Source organism: Berghia stephanieae, chromosome 5 (genome assembly GCF_034508935.2).
Source record: "Berghia stephanieae isolate SIO BIC M18660-M18661 chromosome 5, UCSD_Bste_1.3, whole genome shotgun sequence".
Taxonomy (NCBI): domain Eukaryota; kingdom Metazoa; phylum Mollusca; class Gastropoda; order Nudibranchia; family Aeolidiidae; genus Berghia; species Berghia stephanieae.
Window position 1 is genome coordinate 50,055,038 of NC_088364.1, and position 17,442 is coordinate 50,072,479.

A 17,442-nucleotide genomic window follows, 5' to 3' on the forward strand; every position below is an offset into this window, starting at 1 on the left:
TTCTCCTTCTTTGTCTCTCCTTCTCTCTCTCTCTCTTTATTTTTCTCTCTTTCTTTCTCTCTCTCTTCATTCATTTCTCTTTATCTCTCCTTCTCTCTCTCACACACTCTTTCTCTCTATCTCTCCAACTATTTTCTTACTCTTTCTTCTTTCTCTCTATCTCTCTCTCATTCTCTTTTTCTATTTCTCTCTCTCTCTCTCTCTCTCTCTCTCTCTCTCTCTCTCTCTCTCTCTCTCTCTCTCTCTTTCTTTCTGCTTTGCACAGCGCTGTATCATTTACAAATTTTCAAATTCCAATCTTGAACCACTGTCTTCTCCAAGTTTATTATTTTTTTTTCACCAACTGAACTGACAGTAAACATTACTAACACGTCAAACGCGTTCTCCCTATTCAACGTCAACATTCCATCCATCAATTTACAGCGGTGGACAGTAGGCTATCCAATCTTCGATTCCTCGCACATCTCAACAAGGCAATCCTCTTGGAGGAATTCTTAGGATGCATGAGATGAGTTTCCAATCGATGGTCATTACAAATCAATTCCAGCTATCAAGGTCACTGTTACTACCTCGATTTTCTCTATCGATGCTGTCCGATTGGCCAGAAATCTCACAGCTATCCGCCAACCGGGTAGGATAATGTACCAACACACAAAAGTATGTGTAAATGTTTATAGTGTGATCAATTGATGCTATGCGTTTATTTTCAAAACTCATAACATCTATGGATGGACAATGTTGAGTTCTTGGTTAACGTTCGTAACTCACATTCTCTCAACGCATTCAGATGTAAAATGAGTACACAGCGGGTAACAACGTTGTCTCTGTCGAAAAAAAAAGATTGAGATAGAGCATTTTAGACGCAATGTCTGGTCCAACATTTTAATTGTTTCTGTCGGCTAGGATTTATTGCATCGATACATTTTACACCTATTTCTATTCTACCCGCACATTCCGTATTTTTTGCGCACCAAACTTTTTATGCGTTGTTTTAATTCTGCTCATTTGGAACTCCTTAGTTACACATCGAAAGTGTTTTTTTTTTTTTTTTTTTTGTTTACTTTCCAAGATTTTTCGACAGAGTCGTCATTTTAGCTAATAAGTTTGAACAGAAATTTTACTCCCCCCCCCCTCTCTCTCTCTCTCTCTCTCTCTCTCTCTCTCTCTCTCTCCCTCTCTCTCCCCCTCTCTCTCTCTCTCTCTCTCTCTCTCTCTCAGTCTCTCTCTCTGCGTATGTATATATATATGTGTGTGTGTGTGTGTATGTGTGTGTGGGCGTGTGTGTGTGTGGTTGTTTATTTGTATATTAATAATAATAGAACTGTATTGTCCAAAGGAATGGAAATTCATTCATTTTTATATTCCACGTTTTCATTGTAAACGTTTCAATGACGTCATCTTCGGGGAAATTCCCATCAATAAATATGTTCTATTTGCGTTCAAGAATTATTTTTGATCTATGTCTATATCTAGACTAGATATATGCGTATAATAATGAAAATGTCAATGAAACAATTTTATAATAACAACCCATGATAAGACAACGATACATTTTGTTAAGGGATTGGCCAATCGCGACGTGTACTTATCTGCAGGTCTGACCCAAATTTTTATGATCTCATTGTTGTAATGGAAATCTCAATAAATGACGCAAACTATTGTCTATTACAACAATGTTAAACTAGACCCGTAAGTGGTCTCGGATGTCAGACCTGCATATAGGTATACGTCGTCCAATCGTGAACCACCATCTTACAACGGTATTATCTAGAATGGATTTAGATGCTGAAAAGAAAAGAAATATAGTGAACAATAGGATACGAAGTGAGTAGAAAAGTGCCAGAAGACAATAGAGAATAAAAAAATTTTTCGCGGCGGTGGTGGGGTTTGAACCTGCGACCTTATTGGTACGACAACTCCGCCTGGCAGGTGAGAGCGTGGCTCTACCGTGTGAGCTATCCACGAACACTAAAATATTCGTTTCAAACCCAAAGTCATTTCTAGATCCCTCTCTCACCCACTTCTTGAGATCGCCGATTCGTTCACCACCATCGCGAAGTAATTTTGACCAGCAGTTAAGCTTAATAGCCAATATTCTCATCACAAACATATAACATAGAAACGATTGAGACATGGAGTATGCTCCGGTGTATGGGGTGAATTTTTAATTCAGAAAAGTGAGTGGAGCAGGCACTTATGTTGGTAACAACAAGATATGAAGTGAGTAGAAAAGTGCCAGAAGACAATAGAGAATAAAAATTTTTTTGTCTATTGTCTTCTGGCACTTTTCTACTCACTTCATATCTTGTTGTTACCAACATAAGTGCCTGCTCCACTCACTTTTCTGAATTAAAAATTCACCCCATACACCGGAGCATACTCCATGTCTCAATCGTTTCTATGTTATATGTTTGTGATGAGAATATTGGCTATTAAGCTTAACTGCTGGTCAAAATTACTTCGCGATGGTGGTGAACGAATCGGCGATCTCAAGAAGTGGGTGAGAGAGGGATCTAGAAATGACTTTGGGTTTGAAACGAATATTTTAGTGTTCGTGGATAGCTCACACGGTAGAGCCACGCTCTCACCTGCCAGGCGGAGTTGTCGTACCAATAAGGTCGCAGGTTCAAACCCCACCACCGCCGCGAAAAATTTTTTTATTCTCTATTGTCTTCTGGCACTTTTCTACTCACTTCATATCTTGTTGTTACCAACATAAGTGCCTGCTCCACTCACTTTTCTGAATTAAAAATTCACCCAATACACCGGAGCATACTCCATGTCTCAATCGTTTCTATGTTATATGTTTGTGATGAGAATATTGGCTATTAAGCTTAACTGCTGGTCAAAATTACTTCGCGATGGTGGTGAACGAATCGGCGATCTCAAGAAGTGGGTGAGAGAGGGATCTAGAAATGACTTTGGGTTTGAAACGAATATTTTAGTGTTCGTGGATAGCTCACACGGTAGAGCCACGCTCTCACTTGCCAGGCGGAGTTGTCGTACCAATAAGGTCGCAGGTTCAAACCCCACCACCGCCGCGAAAAATTTTTTTATTCTCTATTGTCTTCTGGCACTTTTCTACTCACTTCATATCTTGTTGTTACCAACATAAGTGCCTGCTCCACTCACTTTTCTGAATTAAAAATTCACCCCATACACCGGAGCATACTCCATGTCTCAATCGTTTCTATGATATATGTTTGTGATGAGAATATTGGCTATTAAGCTTAACTGCTGGTCAAAATTACTTCGCGATGGTGGTGAACGAATCGGCGATCTCAAGAAGTGGGTGAGAGAGGGATCTAGAAATGACTTTGGGTTTGAAACGAATATTTTAGTGTTCGTGGATAGCTCACACGGTAGAGCCACGCTCTCACCTGCCAGGCGGAGTTGTCGTACCAATAAGGTCGCAGGTTCAAACCCCACCACCGCCGCGAAAAAATTTTTTATTCTCTATTGTCTTCTGGCACTTTTCTACTCACTTCATATCTTGTTGTTACCAACATAAGTGCCTGCTCCACTCACTTTTCTGAATTAAAAATTCACCCCATACACCGGAGCATACTCCATGTCTCAATCGTTTCTATGTTATATGTTTGTGATGAGAATATTGGCTATTAAGCTTAACTGCTGGTCAAAATTACTTCGCGATGGTGGTGAACGAATCGGCGATCTCAAGAAGTGGGTGAGAGAGGGATCTAGAAATGACTTTGGGTTTGAAACGAATATTTTAGTGTTCGTGGATAGCTCACACGGTAGAGCCACGCTCTCACTTGCCAGGCGGAGTTGTCGTACCAATAAGGTCGCAGGTTCAAAACCCCACCACCGCCGCGAAAAAATTTTTTATTCTCTATTGTCTTCTGGCACTTTTCTACTCACTTCATATCTTGTTGTTACCAACATAAGTGCCTGCTCCACTCACTTTTCTGAATTAAAAATTCACCCCATACATCGGAGCATACTCCATGTCTCAATCGTTTCTATGATATATGTTTGTGATGAGAATATTGGCTATTAAGCTTAACTGCTGGTCAAAATTACTTCGCGATGATGGTGAACGAATCGGCGATCTCAAGAAGTGGGTGAGAGAGGGATCTAGAAATGACTTTGGGTTTGAAACGAATATTTTAGTGTTCGTGGATAGCTCACACGGTAGAGCCACGCTCTCACCTGCCAGGCGGAGTTGTCGTACCAATAAGGTCGCAGGTTCAAACCCCACCACCGCCGCGAAAAAATTTTTTATTCTCTATTGTCTTCTGGCACTTTTCTACTCACTTCATATCTTGTTGTTACCAACATAAGTGCCTGCTCCACTCACTTTTCTGAATTAAAAATTCACCCCATACACCGGAGCATACTCCATGTCTCAATCGTTTCTATGTTATATGTTTGTGATGAGAATATTGGCTATTAAGCTTAACTGCTGGTCAAAATTACTTCGCGATGGTGGTGAACGAATCGGCGATCTCAAGAAGGGGTGAGAGAGGGATCTAGAAATGACTTTGGGTTTGAAACGAATATTTTAGTGTTCGTGGATAGCTCACACGGTAGAGCCACGCTCTCACCTGCCAGGCGGAGTTGTCGTACCAATAAGGTCGCAGGTTCAAACCCCACCACCGCCGCGAAAAAAAAAATTATTTTAGTGAACAATAGGATACTTGCGACTTGCGACGTGTAGAAACACGCAGGTCTGCAGCCTTACCCGTTTATGGGCCTAATTTAACACTGTTGTAATGGACCATATTTTGCGTCGTTTATTTACATTTCCATTACAACAATGAATCGGGTTATCAGACCTGCAAATAAGTGGACGTCGGATACTTGGGTTACATCTTCCTTTTTTTTAATTGAGAGCAAAGAGAATAGTTTCTTAAAGTGATTAAAATTTAAATGTTAGTCTGCATGTCTTGTCATTGCAACTTAAAAATAATTTATTTTTATTCCAGGTAAGTTTAGACTTCGTGCGGCTATAAATAAATAATATCATATACTTATATAGAGCCAATTAATCTACTGACAAGTGCGCAATGGTGCTTAACAATAACTCAGAATATATTAACTATCATACACACTAGTAGTAGTTTCTTATGGTTACACCTCCAAGTGAACCGTTTCACTCCAGTCCAGGCATTTTTGTCCTCCTTGATGGACGGTATCATAACCCCCTGGCACGGCTGTGGACGGGCAGTGCGGGACCAAGTGGTATCCGGACTGAGACACTGTCCCGCTCCCGGATGCACACCTCCAATTTCATCATACACACTAACACGCCAACACACATACAGTCGTACACTCAAACCCACATACGGAAACTTCTCCACATCCACATACGCAAACTCTGTACTACATACATATAACTATACCATCTACCCTTAATTAAAACATAAAGCATATTAATTGTCAAAATAAGCTCAACTAAATAATTCGGTTTTCAATTTCCTTTTAAATCTAAATTTTCACTGTTTTTAGTATTATATGAAAGGGAATTCCACAACCGAGCCGCAGTCACTCTGAAGGATTTGTTGTGAACAAAAGACGTAGAGGGTACCTCTGTCATAAGAAGCAAACTATTTGATCTTAGCGATTTACCAGGTCTATAAAAAGACTCGTTCTTCTAAATAGGATGGTGTTAGGCCATGAAAGGAACCATAACAATAGCTTTACCGGCAACCAACGAAGGCTATGTAGTCTAATGGTATGATACTCGCCTACGGATTGGAGGGTCCTTGGTTCGAGCCCCGATCTAAGCGGCGCAAAGTTGAGTTGTTGGAAAAGGCTCTTTACTCACATTATCTCACCGTACTCAGGTGAAAAATGAGTACCAGGCCGTTAACAACACTGTCTCTTTCGGAACACAATTGTAATATCGTCTAACAGTCGTCATGTCTTTCCCACATGTTAGATGTGGGAAACTATACGAGGGAACCCAAAGGCTCCGCCGGAGGGTAAGGAGTCGTCTTTCCTTTATGTGCATGTAGACTCTTATGGCGGAGAGTGCAGATGATCCAGCAACATGGACAATGGACTTGATGGCGTTACAGCAAGGTGTATGGTACACGTGGAGGGCGTCAAAGACGTTAAATGATTGCGGTCGGCCATCGTAGAAAGGATTGGGGCCCTGCTATGTATTATCCCATTGTATTGAAATGAATCATGCCACGTAAAGTTTATAGAAGTTATACAGATACCCCTGAGCCCCTGCGGGTGTGATACCTGTTGTAAATATTAACAGGGAAGAGACAATCTCTTCAGGGGGTAGTACAAACGAGGATGTCGACGTCAATCGAAAGCCTGCGGGAGGATTGGAGTCCGATAATGTATGTATGAAATATGCAGGGAAATGTCTACGCATTGGAACATGGAATGTCCGGACATTATATACACTAGGTAAACTGGACAACTTGATTAAGGAGACGGATGAGATGAAGGTGGACATCCTAGGAGTGTCTGAGCACAGATGGACAGAAGAGGGTACTGTAAAAAGAGACACTCACACATTTATCTATTCTGGAGGTAGTGAACATCAACATGGTGTGGGTGTGCTGGTGAAATCTAACATTTTCAAATATATTATAGGTTTATATGCTGTAAGTTCCAGAAACATGATGATAAAATTGAGAGCCAGACCTTTTGACATGTCAGTCATCCAGACATATGCACCCACAAGTGATTATTCGGATGAGGACATTGAAATATACTACGAAGAACTACAAAGTATGTTAAAACACGTAAAATCAACGGATGTGTTAATTGTCATGGGTGAACCTAATGCTAAAATTGGGAAAGGGAAGGAGAGTGACGTGGTTGGCCAATATGGACTTGGGGTTAGAAATGAGCGTGGAGACAGACTAGTTCAATTCTGCATTGAAAATGAGCTGATTGTTACCAACACCTTTTTCCAGAAACCAAAGAGAAAATTATACACATGGAAAAGCCCAGGGGACTGGTGTAGAAATCAAATAGATCACATTATGATCAGGAAAAGGTTTCGCAACAGTGTAAAATCATGCCAAACATACCCGGGAGCTGATATCAATTCTGACCATAAACCACTTATTGCAAAGCTAACGTTAAAGCTAAAGAAAATTGAAAAACCAAAGATATTAGAAAAATTGGACATCGATCGTCTAAAATGGTCATCAGAATTGCAGGAGAAATATAATGTCTCTGTTTCGAACAGATATGATGAACTACTTATTGAATCACAAGAACAATTCTCACAAGCAAATGAAATTGAAGAAATTGATATAAAATGGAACATATTCAAAGACAGCATAAAATTCGGTAATAAGGATATTCCAAAGAAGGAGAAAAGAACACGAAAGCAATGGATGACACCAGAAATTTTGGATCTCATGTCAGAACGTAAACAAATGAAGAACAAACCAGAGTATGAAGCGCTGAATAAGAAAATCCAACACAAATGTCGCATAGCAATAGAAAATTGGCTTAACCACAAATGCAGGATGATCGAAATATTTGGCCTAGATGGAAAAGCAGCCCACGAGGAAATAAGACAAATTTCGGGCAAAAAACGCACCACTAACTACAATAACTGTATTAAAGACAAGAATGGTAAAATATTATTTGAGAAAGAGGATATAAAGGAAAGATGGTGTGTCAATACATTGGCGAGTTATTTGATGATGACAGGCCCCAAATACCTTTGCCAAGCAACACTGACGGTCCTCCAATACTCGCATGTGAGATAGAAAATGCATTGAAAAATATGAAAGATGGCAAGGCTGAGGGTGAAGATGGCATTGTAACAGAAATGCTAAAAATTTTGAAAGAATTCTCAATTGTGAAACTAACAGATCTCTTTAATAGTATTTACAATACAGGCTATATTCCAGACGAACTTGCCAAATCGGTTTACATCACGCTACCGAAAAAACCAAAGGCGACAACTTGCAGTGATTTCCGCACAATAAGTCTGATGCCCCATGTAACTAAATTATCATTGAAGATCATCCTAGAAATAATCAGGTCTACCATCGATAATGAAGTTGGCGATGTACAGTTTGGCTTTAGAAAAAATAATGGGACAAGAGAAGCAATTTTCTGTTTAAATAATATCACACAAAAATACCTTGATCATCAAAAAGAAATCTATGCATGCTTTATCGATTACGCAAAAGCATTTGATAGGGTACAGCATGGAGAATTAATGACATGTCTGGAAAAGGCAGGCATTAATGGCAAAAATATACGGCTAATCACAAATCTATATTGGCATCAAAAAGCAGCCATCAGGATTCAGGGCGATCTGTCACCTTTCACGCCAATTAAAAGAGGAGTTCGTCAAGGATGTATCCTCTCCATATCTATTTAACCTGTACACAGAGTTTATCTTCCGTAAAACCGAGCACATTCCAGGTATTGTTATTGGAGGTAGGAGGATAAATAATCTGAGATATGCAGATGATACAGTATTGTTGGCATCGAACGAGACAAATCTACAGATCCTTGCAAATCAAGTAAACCTGAACAATACAGCAAAGGCTCTAGAGATGAATGTTCAAAAGACGAAGGTAATGGTCATGTCAAAGAAGCCTGAAAAAATCGCAAAAGTCCAAATTAATGATCAAAACATCGAACAAGTAGATTCTTTTAAATATCTTGGACAGACAATGACCAACAACGGAAAGAATGAGCTGGAAGTGAAAAACAGGATTGCTATAGCTAAGTCGAGGTTCAGCCAACTGAATAACATTTTAACTTCGCAACAAACGCAGATGAAAACGAGAATAAGAATACTCAAATGTTATGTCCACTCAGCACTTCTCTACGGCTCAGAAACATGGACCTTGAACAAACAAATAGAGAAACGAATTGAGGCCTTTGAAATGTGGACTTTCCGTCGCCTTGGAAAAATCAGTTGGAAAGAAAAGAAAACAAATCAAGAAGTCTGTGACATCCTTGATATCAGACCGACCCTAATGAAAGTAATAAAAACTAGAAAACTAAGGTATTTTGGACACCTAAGACGCCATCAAACTGTCAACAAGGACATTCTTGAGGGTAGAGTTGAGGGGAAAAGAGGAAGAGGCAGGCCAGCAAGAACTTGGATAGATGATGTGAGGACATGGACAGGATTGCCGGCAGCCGAATGCAGTCAGCAAGCCGTCAACAGGGAAGATTTGCGTGTCATTTCAAGTCGACCTCAAACCATGAGATGACACTGGAAGAAGAAGAAGAAGATGTGGTTATTGCCCAGGGACCCTTTGTAAAGCGCGTTGAGCACATGAGTGGATATTGCCATATATATATATATAAGTTCAAGTTTTTGTTTTCGTTCGACATTATACGTTTAAGACAGTAGATCATATAGATAATTTTGAAAGAATGAAATCAGATCAGCATCATGGCTATGCATAGTAATTTGGATTCTTCTAACGATAGGCTTTGCTTTTGATAAATCAATAATTCTTCAGAATGTATGCTGGTTTCATTTAGATATTTTGATTATTTCTATTGACAAACCAAATTGATGAACATGAATAGATTACATACAAAGTTTTTCATGTGAAACAGTAATGCTATTCCAAAGCACTGACTTTGTAACTCAGGCAAGACGCGATCGATCGAAAGTCCATATCCGTTGATGACATTAAAAAGAATAATGATTAAAATTAACTGCCGGACTATGGAAAGACTCGTATTTAAAAAGTTGGCCAGAACACTTGTCCTTCAAATATTGATCGATTTAAATGACTATCATCTTGGTAAAAACTCTCAAACGTCGGATTTCGCGAAGTCATTTAAATCGATCAATATTTGAAGGACGAGTTTTCAGGCCAACATTTTTAATACAGTTTTCCATTATCCGGCATTTAACTGGTTAAGATTTTACTCTAACCATGCTACAAACAAAATTGATGGCAGATATATAATAGAAATAATCATTTAATTATTGTAAATTTAATCAAATTTAATTAAGAATTATGCAAGCATTTTCCACATAATACAACCAATTTCCTTTTTATGACGTTTTGATTCAGTGGAGCATCGCTTCCGGAAATTAAATGTCATACCTTGTCCTTTGTCTTGTAGGGCTAGTCTATTGCTCATTGTCTATCATGTCTTGTAAAACTGGGATTTTTTTTTTTACTGGTATCCCACTTCTTCCATTCTACTAGCCATAAAATTACCTCAATGACCTCAATAAGCGCCATCAAACCTTTAAAAACAATAGAGTCCTTAAAAGAACGTAATGTCATCTTCTTGAACATATATATATATATATATATATATATATATATATATATATATATATATATATATATATATATATATATATATATATAAATTTTTTTTTTTTTTTTTTTTTTTTTTTTTTTTTTTTTTTTTTTTTTAATGTTTCCGAGTCTGTTATGGTCTTTGTGATTATCAAAACCGATGATTTTTCCAAGGATATCAAAGTTTTAGTATTGTTTGCCCAAGTAAGGTTCTATTTGGTCACTTTTCACATCGATCACTGACCTCGAGCACGCCTGTGTTTTTGAATGGTTTTGGTATCCCATTTCTTCCTTTCTACTAGCCCTCTCTCTCTCTCTCTCTCTCTCTCTCTCTCTCTCTCTCTCTCTCTCTCTCCCTCTGACGCTCCCGCAAACAGATTCAAGAGCCTATAACTAAGTTGTTCTCTTTTTGTATTCTTTTTGTTTTTGTTTTTTGTTTTATTTGTTCGTTTTGTTTCGTTTTTCCCCTGAGTCATATTGTTACGTACAAGGAATGCACAAGGCAATAAATTTTGACGTCTCATTGTGTTCTGATTTAAAATAATAATATTGAAAGTGAGTAAAAGTAAATCAATAAAACTTCTCAAGTCACCAGGAATGGTGTCAATGTGTTGAAGTTGAAAATTAAGAATTTTTTGACTGGTAACCCATTTCTTCCTTTCTTCTAGCCCTATCTATCTATCTCTCTCTATCTCTAATCTCTCCCACCCCACCCTCTTTCTCTCTCTCTCTCTCTCTCTCTCTCTCTCTCTCTCTGACAATCACTCAAACATATTCAAGTTTTGTTTTGTTTCTTTTTTTTTTATTTTGTTTGTTCGTTTTTGTTTCGTTTTTCTCCTGACTCATATTGTTACGTACAAGGAATGCACAAGGCAATAAATTTTGACGTCTCACTGTGTTCTAAATAAAAATAATAATATTAAAAGCGAGTGAAAGTAAATAAATGAAAAATGCTAAATGTCGTTCAAATTTCTCAAGTCACCAGAAATGGTGTCAACGTGTTGAAGTTGAAAATAAGATTTTTTTGCCAAGGGAGTACCAAAAAAAAAATGAAAGAAAAGATTATGCCGAGAAAGGAGCTCGAACACCTAACTCACCCCACCCCGGTTACAGTTACGCTGTGCTAAAACAGCCGGCCACCTTCTCGCGCTCGGTCAAACAGTTTAGCCCGTATAATCTTTTCCGGTGGACTGAATACACAGCTGTGTATTCAGTCCACTGGTGGACTGAAAACACAGTTCCAAATTATTAAAATCATATGGACTCATCGTGTCTAAGTGGTACCCCAGACTGAAAGACAAAGACATGAAACTACTCGACTGGCTAGAGGGATTTAATAGCAGACGATGAGTACCTATATCCGGCCGTGTCAAGTTTGTAAACACACACTCGCTCATAATTTTTATTATTAACACATCTTAAATTTGGAACAGAATTTCACAGATTTCTATCTTCATTTGGGGGATCACTTCGCATTACATTCTTTTTAACATACTATAAACTTTTAAGTTTCCACATACGAGAGTTTTGTGTTTTTGTACGATTGATAAGGTGGCTATGTTTGACGACTCAACATTGAAACGCCCACATTTTGGAAGGTGCCCCTACGATTATTTTCTCGATATTATCAGAGACTAAAATTATATCGAGACAAAGAAACTTAGATCCATGCAATGCCAATTCGTTAAACATGACATTTGAGTACTAATGGTATACGTAAACTTCGAGTTTTATAGTCTGTTATAGAGATTTTAATAAGCAGTAATCACCCCCACTCCATAGATTAGAAACGCGATGGAGACTTGACATGTACTTAGAAGAGAGGACAGTATTCTTACGTCGCTGGTGCTGTGCTATCTCAGACAGCTACGGGATTAAAGAATCAAGCACCGTTCAGGGCTATCAAAGCATAAGGCAAAAACAAACAAAACAAAAAAACAAAACAGAACAAAACAAACAACAAAAAAAAAACATTAAAAAAAAAACAAAACAAGAAAACACCTTTCTTCTTGAATTAATCAAGCAAGTCAAAGACGCCGATTTTGCGGTGTTGGAGCATGTGATGAAATTAGTATATCTAACCGTCTTTAAGTACGCACCAACTACTTCGATGGCGTTGCGTCTGTTCAAAAATACTTTTTGAAGAAGATACTGCATTTGCTCTACAACAATTAGTTAATGAAACGTGACTAAAACACGATACAGACTGCATACTGCCCTTCTCTAAAAATAAAAAGAATAAGAACACACAAATATATCTTTCATTTTGAGCAGAATTCATTTATTTCAAATATCGAAAATTTAAATGTCCCTCAATCTGCCAGAGTGCTACATCTGAGATAAAGTGATTATTAGAAGAGCTCTGAGCGGCACATAGGTTAGTCCTTGTAAACGGCTCTTTACTCACAGAATCTCACTGTTCTCAGGTGGAAAAAGGATACCTGGCTGTTAACAGCGTTATATCTGTCAGAAAAATTGTAAATATCGCACGAAAGGCGTCATGTCTCGTCCTACATTTAAAGTGTAGATAGGGTCCCCTTGTAAAGCGCTTTGATCTCTTTTAGAGGATATTGCTCTATATAGAGGCTCAAGATATTTGAAAAGCCGGTGCCTATTTGTTATTTCAAGAAAAAAAAATATTCTTGCAAAATAAAGATATGTTGGGGTTTTGTCTGTCAAAGTACGACAACACTGTGCCATTTGTCAGTTTAAATAAACACAGGTGTTCCATTGGAGATTGACTTACCGCCGACACGTCCAGGATCGTGGTCTTATTAGAAGGTTTAAGAAAGATTATTGATGTAACGCGGTTTTGATCTAGACTAGACGTCTAGATATTGGCGTGCAAAAATTGTAAGTAATAATTAATCAAAATGTGACTTTAACAGTTTAAAGGCATATGAAAGTGTCTGCGTCAATTCCAAACAAAAGATTGTTGATGTATTATTTCCTCCGAGGAAACTTGGAAACATATTATTATTATTATTATTATTATTATTATTATTATTAATTATTATTATTATTATTATTATTATTATTATTATTGTCATTATTATTATTATCATTATTATAATCATCATCATTATTATGTTGAGTAACATAGAGTGAGAGCGAGTGACATAAAAATCCAAGATGAAAGAGAGAGAGAGGTATAGACAGAATGTGAAAGAAAAAGAGGAAGAGAGAGTGGATGAGAGAGATAGATAGATAGATAGATAGATATAGAGAGAGAGAGAGCGAGAAAGAGAGCGAGAAATGGAGTGAGTGAGAGAAACAGAGGAGGAACAGGGAAGAATAGTTAGAAAGAGAGAGAGAGAGAGAGAGAGAGAGAGAGAGAGAGAGAGAGAGTCAGAGTGAGAGAAGTCAAGAAACAAAGAGTATGAGTAATAAAATAAGAAAGAAAGAATGAGAGAGAGAGGGTGAGTAAAAAATAGATATATAAAGCCTGAGAGATAGAGAGAGAGAGAGAGAGAGAGAGAGAGAGAGAGAGAGTGGTATATATATATATATAATATATATATAAGAGAGAGAGAGAGAGAGAGAGAGAGAGAGAGGGAGAGGGAGAGAGAGAGAGAGAGAGAGAGAGAGAGAGAGAGAGAGAGAGAGAGAGAGAGGTTGAGAGATTCTGAGCCGCTTGCATACGCATGCTTTTAATTTAATATTGCAGAGATGCGGTGTATCTAGATTTGTCTGAGTTTTATTTGAATTCAATTCTGTTAGGGTGTTTGCCATTGAAATGATTCTGGAGTGTTATCAAGATGCAAATTATTCTGGTTTTTTGTTTACTTTACATTTTTCTCAAGTATTCCCATAGCTGGTTTCAGAGGTTAATTGCCCTTTGAATTTGAGCTAGGCATGATTTAAAAAAGAAAAAAAAAAACAAGTTAAAAAAAAAACTTTTTATAAGAATCGTTCTAATGTCTTTTGTAATTGTCCAGCTTTCACAGCCATACAATAATACTGACCATACATAGGCCTTCAAAACCCTATGTTTTGTTGTCATTGAGATATGGTGGTTTTTAAAAATTAGACGCATTTTATTAAAACTGTCTTTAGGAAAAATGCATTGAAGATTCAAGTCTCTTTTCTTACGGCCATTAAAATATGTGGATTATTCATATCAACACATATCAATTCCAGCTCTTATATCTTTGACAAAATTACTGTTCTCCAAAGACACTATGGTCAGAAAGTAGGTGTTTACCCCGCTTTCTGTTTGTTGATTTTGCACTTTTTAAAAAAGAAATGCTCACACTTTTTTGCCGCAATAAGAATCTTAGGCGTGACTGAATTTAATACATAGGGATATGAATAGAAAATTATCTTTGAATTATATTAGCCTTTATCTATAAAAAATGAATGAACGAAGTACAGGAACAATATGTAACAATAATTAATAGAACGTTATGAAGCACTTTGAGTGTGGTGCAATCTTACGGTCTCGAAATCTACGCAATTTTTTATAAGTGCAATTAATGGAAATAATTGTATATTATGATACACTTAGTGCACATTGTGCGGCTATGTGGTCTTGTGGCAATACAGCCGCCTTCGGATCAGGTGGTCCTAGGTTCATGTCCCGCTCTGAGCGGCGCATAATTGAGTAGTTGGAAAAGGCTCTTTACTCACATTCTCTCGCCGTATTCAGGTGTAGAATGAGTATTCGGTCGTTAACAACGTATCCTCTGAAAGAAATCATAATATCGCTTAACACGCATCATACATCGTCCCATATGCTATGTGTTGCTGTTGACCAGGGACCCCTTATGAAGCGCTTTGAGAATGTTTAGTGGATATTGCGCTATATAAAAGCTCATCTTTTTCAACGTATGTTCATTTTGGTTGAATAACCAGATCCTAAGATACAAATCAAATTATTACAGATCGAATAAAAACAGCTAAGCTCTTGTAATTGTTTTGAGTCTTAATGCGATGTGAAAGGTCATACCGCCTTGTTGACCACAGTAGGTGGACCCGATTATAACTAGATTACCATTGTGGGTGGTCCGTATGTTTGCTTGACCTCCAATATGGGTGGTGATCCACGTTTATCATAATCATATTACAAGTATTTCCAATAGGATTAATTTTTAAAGAAATCTCTATTCAGGTTCTTACATTTCAGGATACAAAACCTGTATTATATTCAATTATATTATACGTAAAAGTTTTGAGACTTCTTTCACTTATTATCATAATCTTGACTTATGCTTCAGAAAATCAGTTGACAAGAGGGGATACTTACATCTGATTAGGGCACTATCTCTTGTTTAGTATTTATTGCAATCACATTAATTCAATTTATTAACCTCCTCTACCCGATAATTTCTTTTCTGTTGGGGAAAGAACTCTTCAATGGACAGGGTCTAATTCAAAAGGAGCACCCGACGTACACTTATGGTTGCAACCAATCGGTACTGTCCATTCAACTCTATAGTTACTGAATTGAACTCCGGGTTGTGGTTTTAGTTGCTTCAAACGACTTCAAACGACTTTAAAAATTAACACATAGATAAGTGGATTCCATGAACATGCATTTCGCATCACCTGAAATGGGATAAATGTTGATATTGTAAAATTTTGATATATAGTTAGTGGCCAGATTTTATCTCAAAGTTTATTGAACGAGGAGGGCTGTAACCAAGATCTAGATAGAACAGAAGCCTGTGTGATTTTCACAAGATTTAGATTAAATCCGCCAACTGATTGACAGGCAACCACCAACAAGGCTCATGGGGTCAGTGAAGACTAGATTCTGCAACACGTCATAACATCACCGGCGCCCATTACGCTTAACGGATCAAAGTTCACATGAAACGCCAGGATATTATTATATACACAGGGTGTCCATAAAGTCTTTTCTGATTTCCAATAGTGATTATTCTAAAACCGTTATAGAGGCATGCATCTGGTTTTCGCCATCTTCTAAGTAAAAGTCATGCATTAGTCACTAGTCATATACCCACATTACATCACAAAATTTAGCAAAATCAACCTGAATTTTTTTTAAACATATTTTTTTTCTCTTCCTCTATTTTGGAATGGCAAAGTGCGAGTCAATATATTTTGTAATGTGATGGCATGAAACAAAATCGTCAACGATAGATCAACAACTTTTCATCACCCAGTTTTTTAGACTATTAAAGGAAAACAATTTGTTTTTGATAAAGGATATTCTAACTTTGTTGAGACACATGGTGAGAGATTGATCTAGCGATTTTTGTCGCACTGTTGCTATTCCGAAGCGAAATGGAAGGAGAGAAAAATGAGGTCTTTGACGTTCATGTTGATATTTGGTAAATGTTGCGATGTAATGCGGAACTATGGTTAATGGGTCTTCCATAGAAGATGGTGAAAACCTGATGCAAATATCTAGAACGGTTTAAGAATGATAAGTCTTTGAAATCAGGGGAAGACGTTATGGACACCTTGCATTTTGATCAGGGCATGTTCGCGCCCCAATTCGAGCCACAGTAAAAAAAAAAAAAACGTAGGTCGCTCTGGGGTCATAACCCAGGTGTCCAGTCTCTTGAGAGTGTAAGAAGTTAAATACACGAACATTTATACTCTAAGCCGGTTTATTCTGTTAAGATTTTCTGCTTTAGCTCCATCTTGTTTTCTTGATAATGTCAAATAGAAAGCTTTACTTGTCTCCGATTAACAATATTTAATGGAACACACTTTCCCTGTATTCTTTTGCAGAAATATTTCCCAACGAGATTATTATAAAATCTATAATACAATTTCAATAGTGCTCACTTTACAGTCCATTTTCCCCTTTTATTTCTTATATTTCAGTTATTGCAACAACAATAAAAGTTAGTGTATGTATTGAAGATATCAAATTAGGAAATTAAGTTAGTAGGCACTGGTGCAAGATAAAGAACTTAACAATTGTGTATGAAAAGTACCAGACAAAGCAAGAAAGAAAAATATAAGAAAAAAAAAAATCCCAAAAATCAGTCCCCAGTCGAGGTTGACTGATATTTTTGGGATGTTAATTTTTTCTTGTATTTTTTCTTTATTGCTTTGTCTGGCACCTTTCATACACACTTGTTCAGTTCTGTATGTATTGAAGGTAGACTTTGAAGAAAATACCAGGGCATTCTACTTTAGACATGATGATCTCCACAGTGTACTCGGTTTATCAAACGATCGGCATTCTCTCACTCTAAAGGTCAGAGTGTGGAAAATAAAC

At 37.4% G+C, this 17,442-nt stretch overlaps 1 protein-coding gene across 1 annotated transcript; it reads left to right on the plus strand.

Annotated features, from left to right (window-relative positions):
- Positions 1–5,987: 5,987 nt before the first annotated feature.
- On the plus strand, positions 5,988–15,996 carry LOC144973963 (uncharacterized). Its single transcript, XM_078916852.1, has 6 exons — positions 5,988–6,055; positions 6,236–7,578; positions 7,821–8,025; positions 12,027–12,158; positions 14,385–14,436; positions 15,958–15,996. The coding sequence occupies exons 1-6, from the start codon at positions 5,988–5,990 to the stop codon at positions 15,994–15,996; spliced, it is 1,839 nt and encodes a 612-aa protein (XP_078772978.1).
- Positions 15,997–17,442: the final 1,446 nt, after the last annotated feature.

What these genes read in the sequence shown, in the direction of transcription:
- LOC144973963 (XM_078916852.1), top strand. Translation starts at nt 5,988, where the DNA reads ATGGCGGAGAGTGCAGATGATCCAGCAACATGGACAATGGACTTGATG. An exon ending in GCGTTACAGCAAGGTGTATG is followed by an intron (nt 6,056 to 6,235) that starts GTACACGTGGAG and finishes AAATATTAACAG; the next exon opens with GGAAGAGACAATCTCTTCAG. An exon ending in AATGAAGTTGGCGATGTACA is followed by an intron (nt 8,026 to 12,026) that starts GTTTGGCTTTAG and finishes CCCACTCCATAG; the next exon opens with ATTAGAAACGCGATGGAGAC.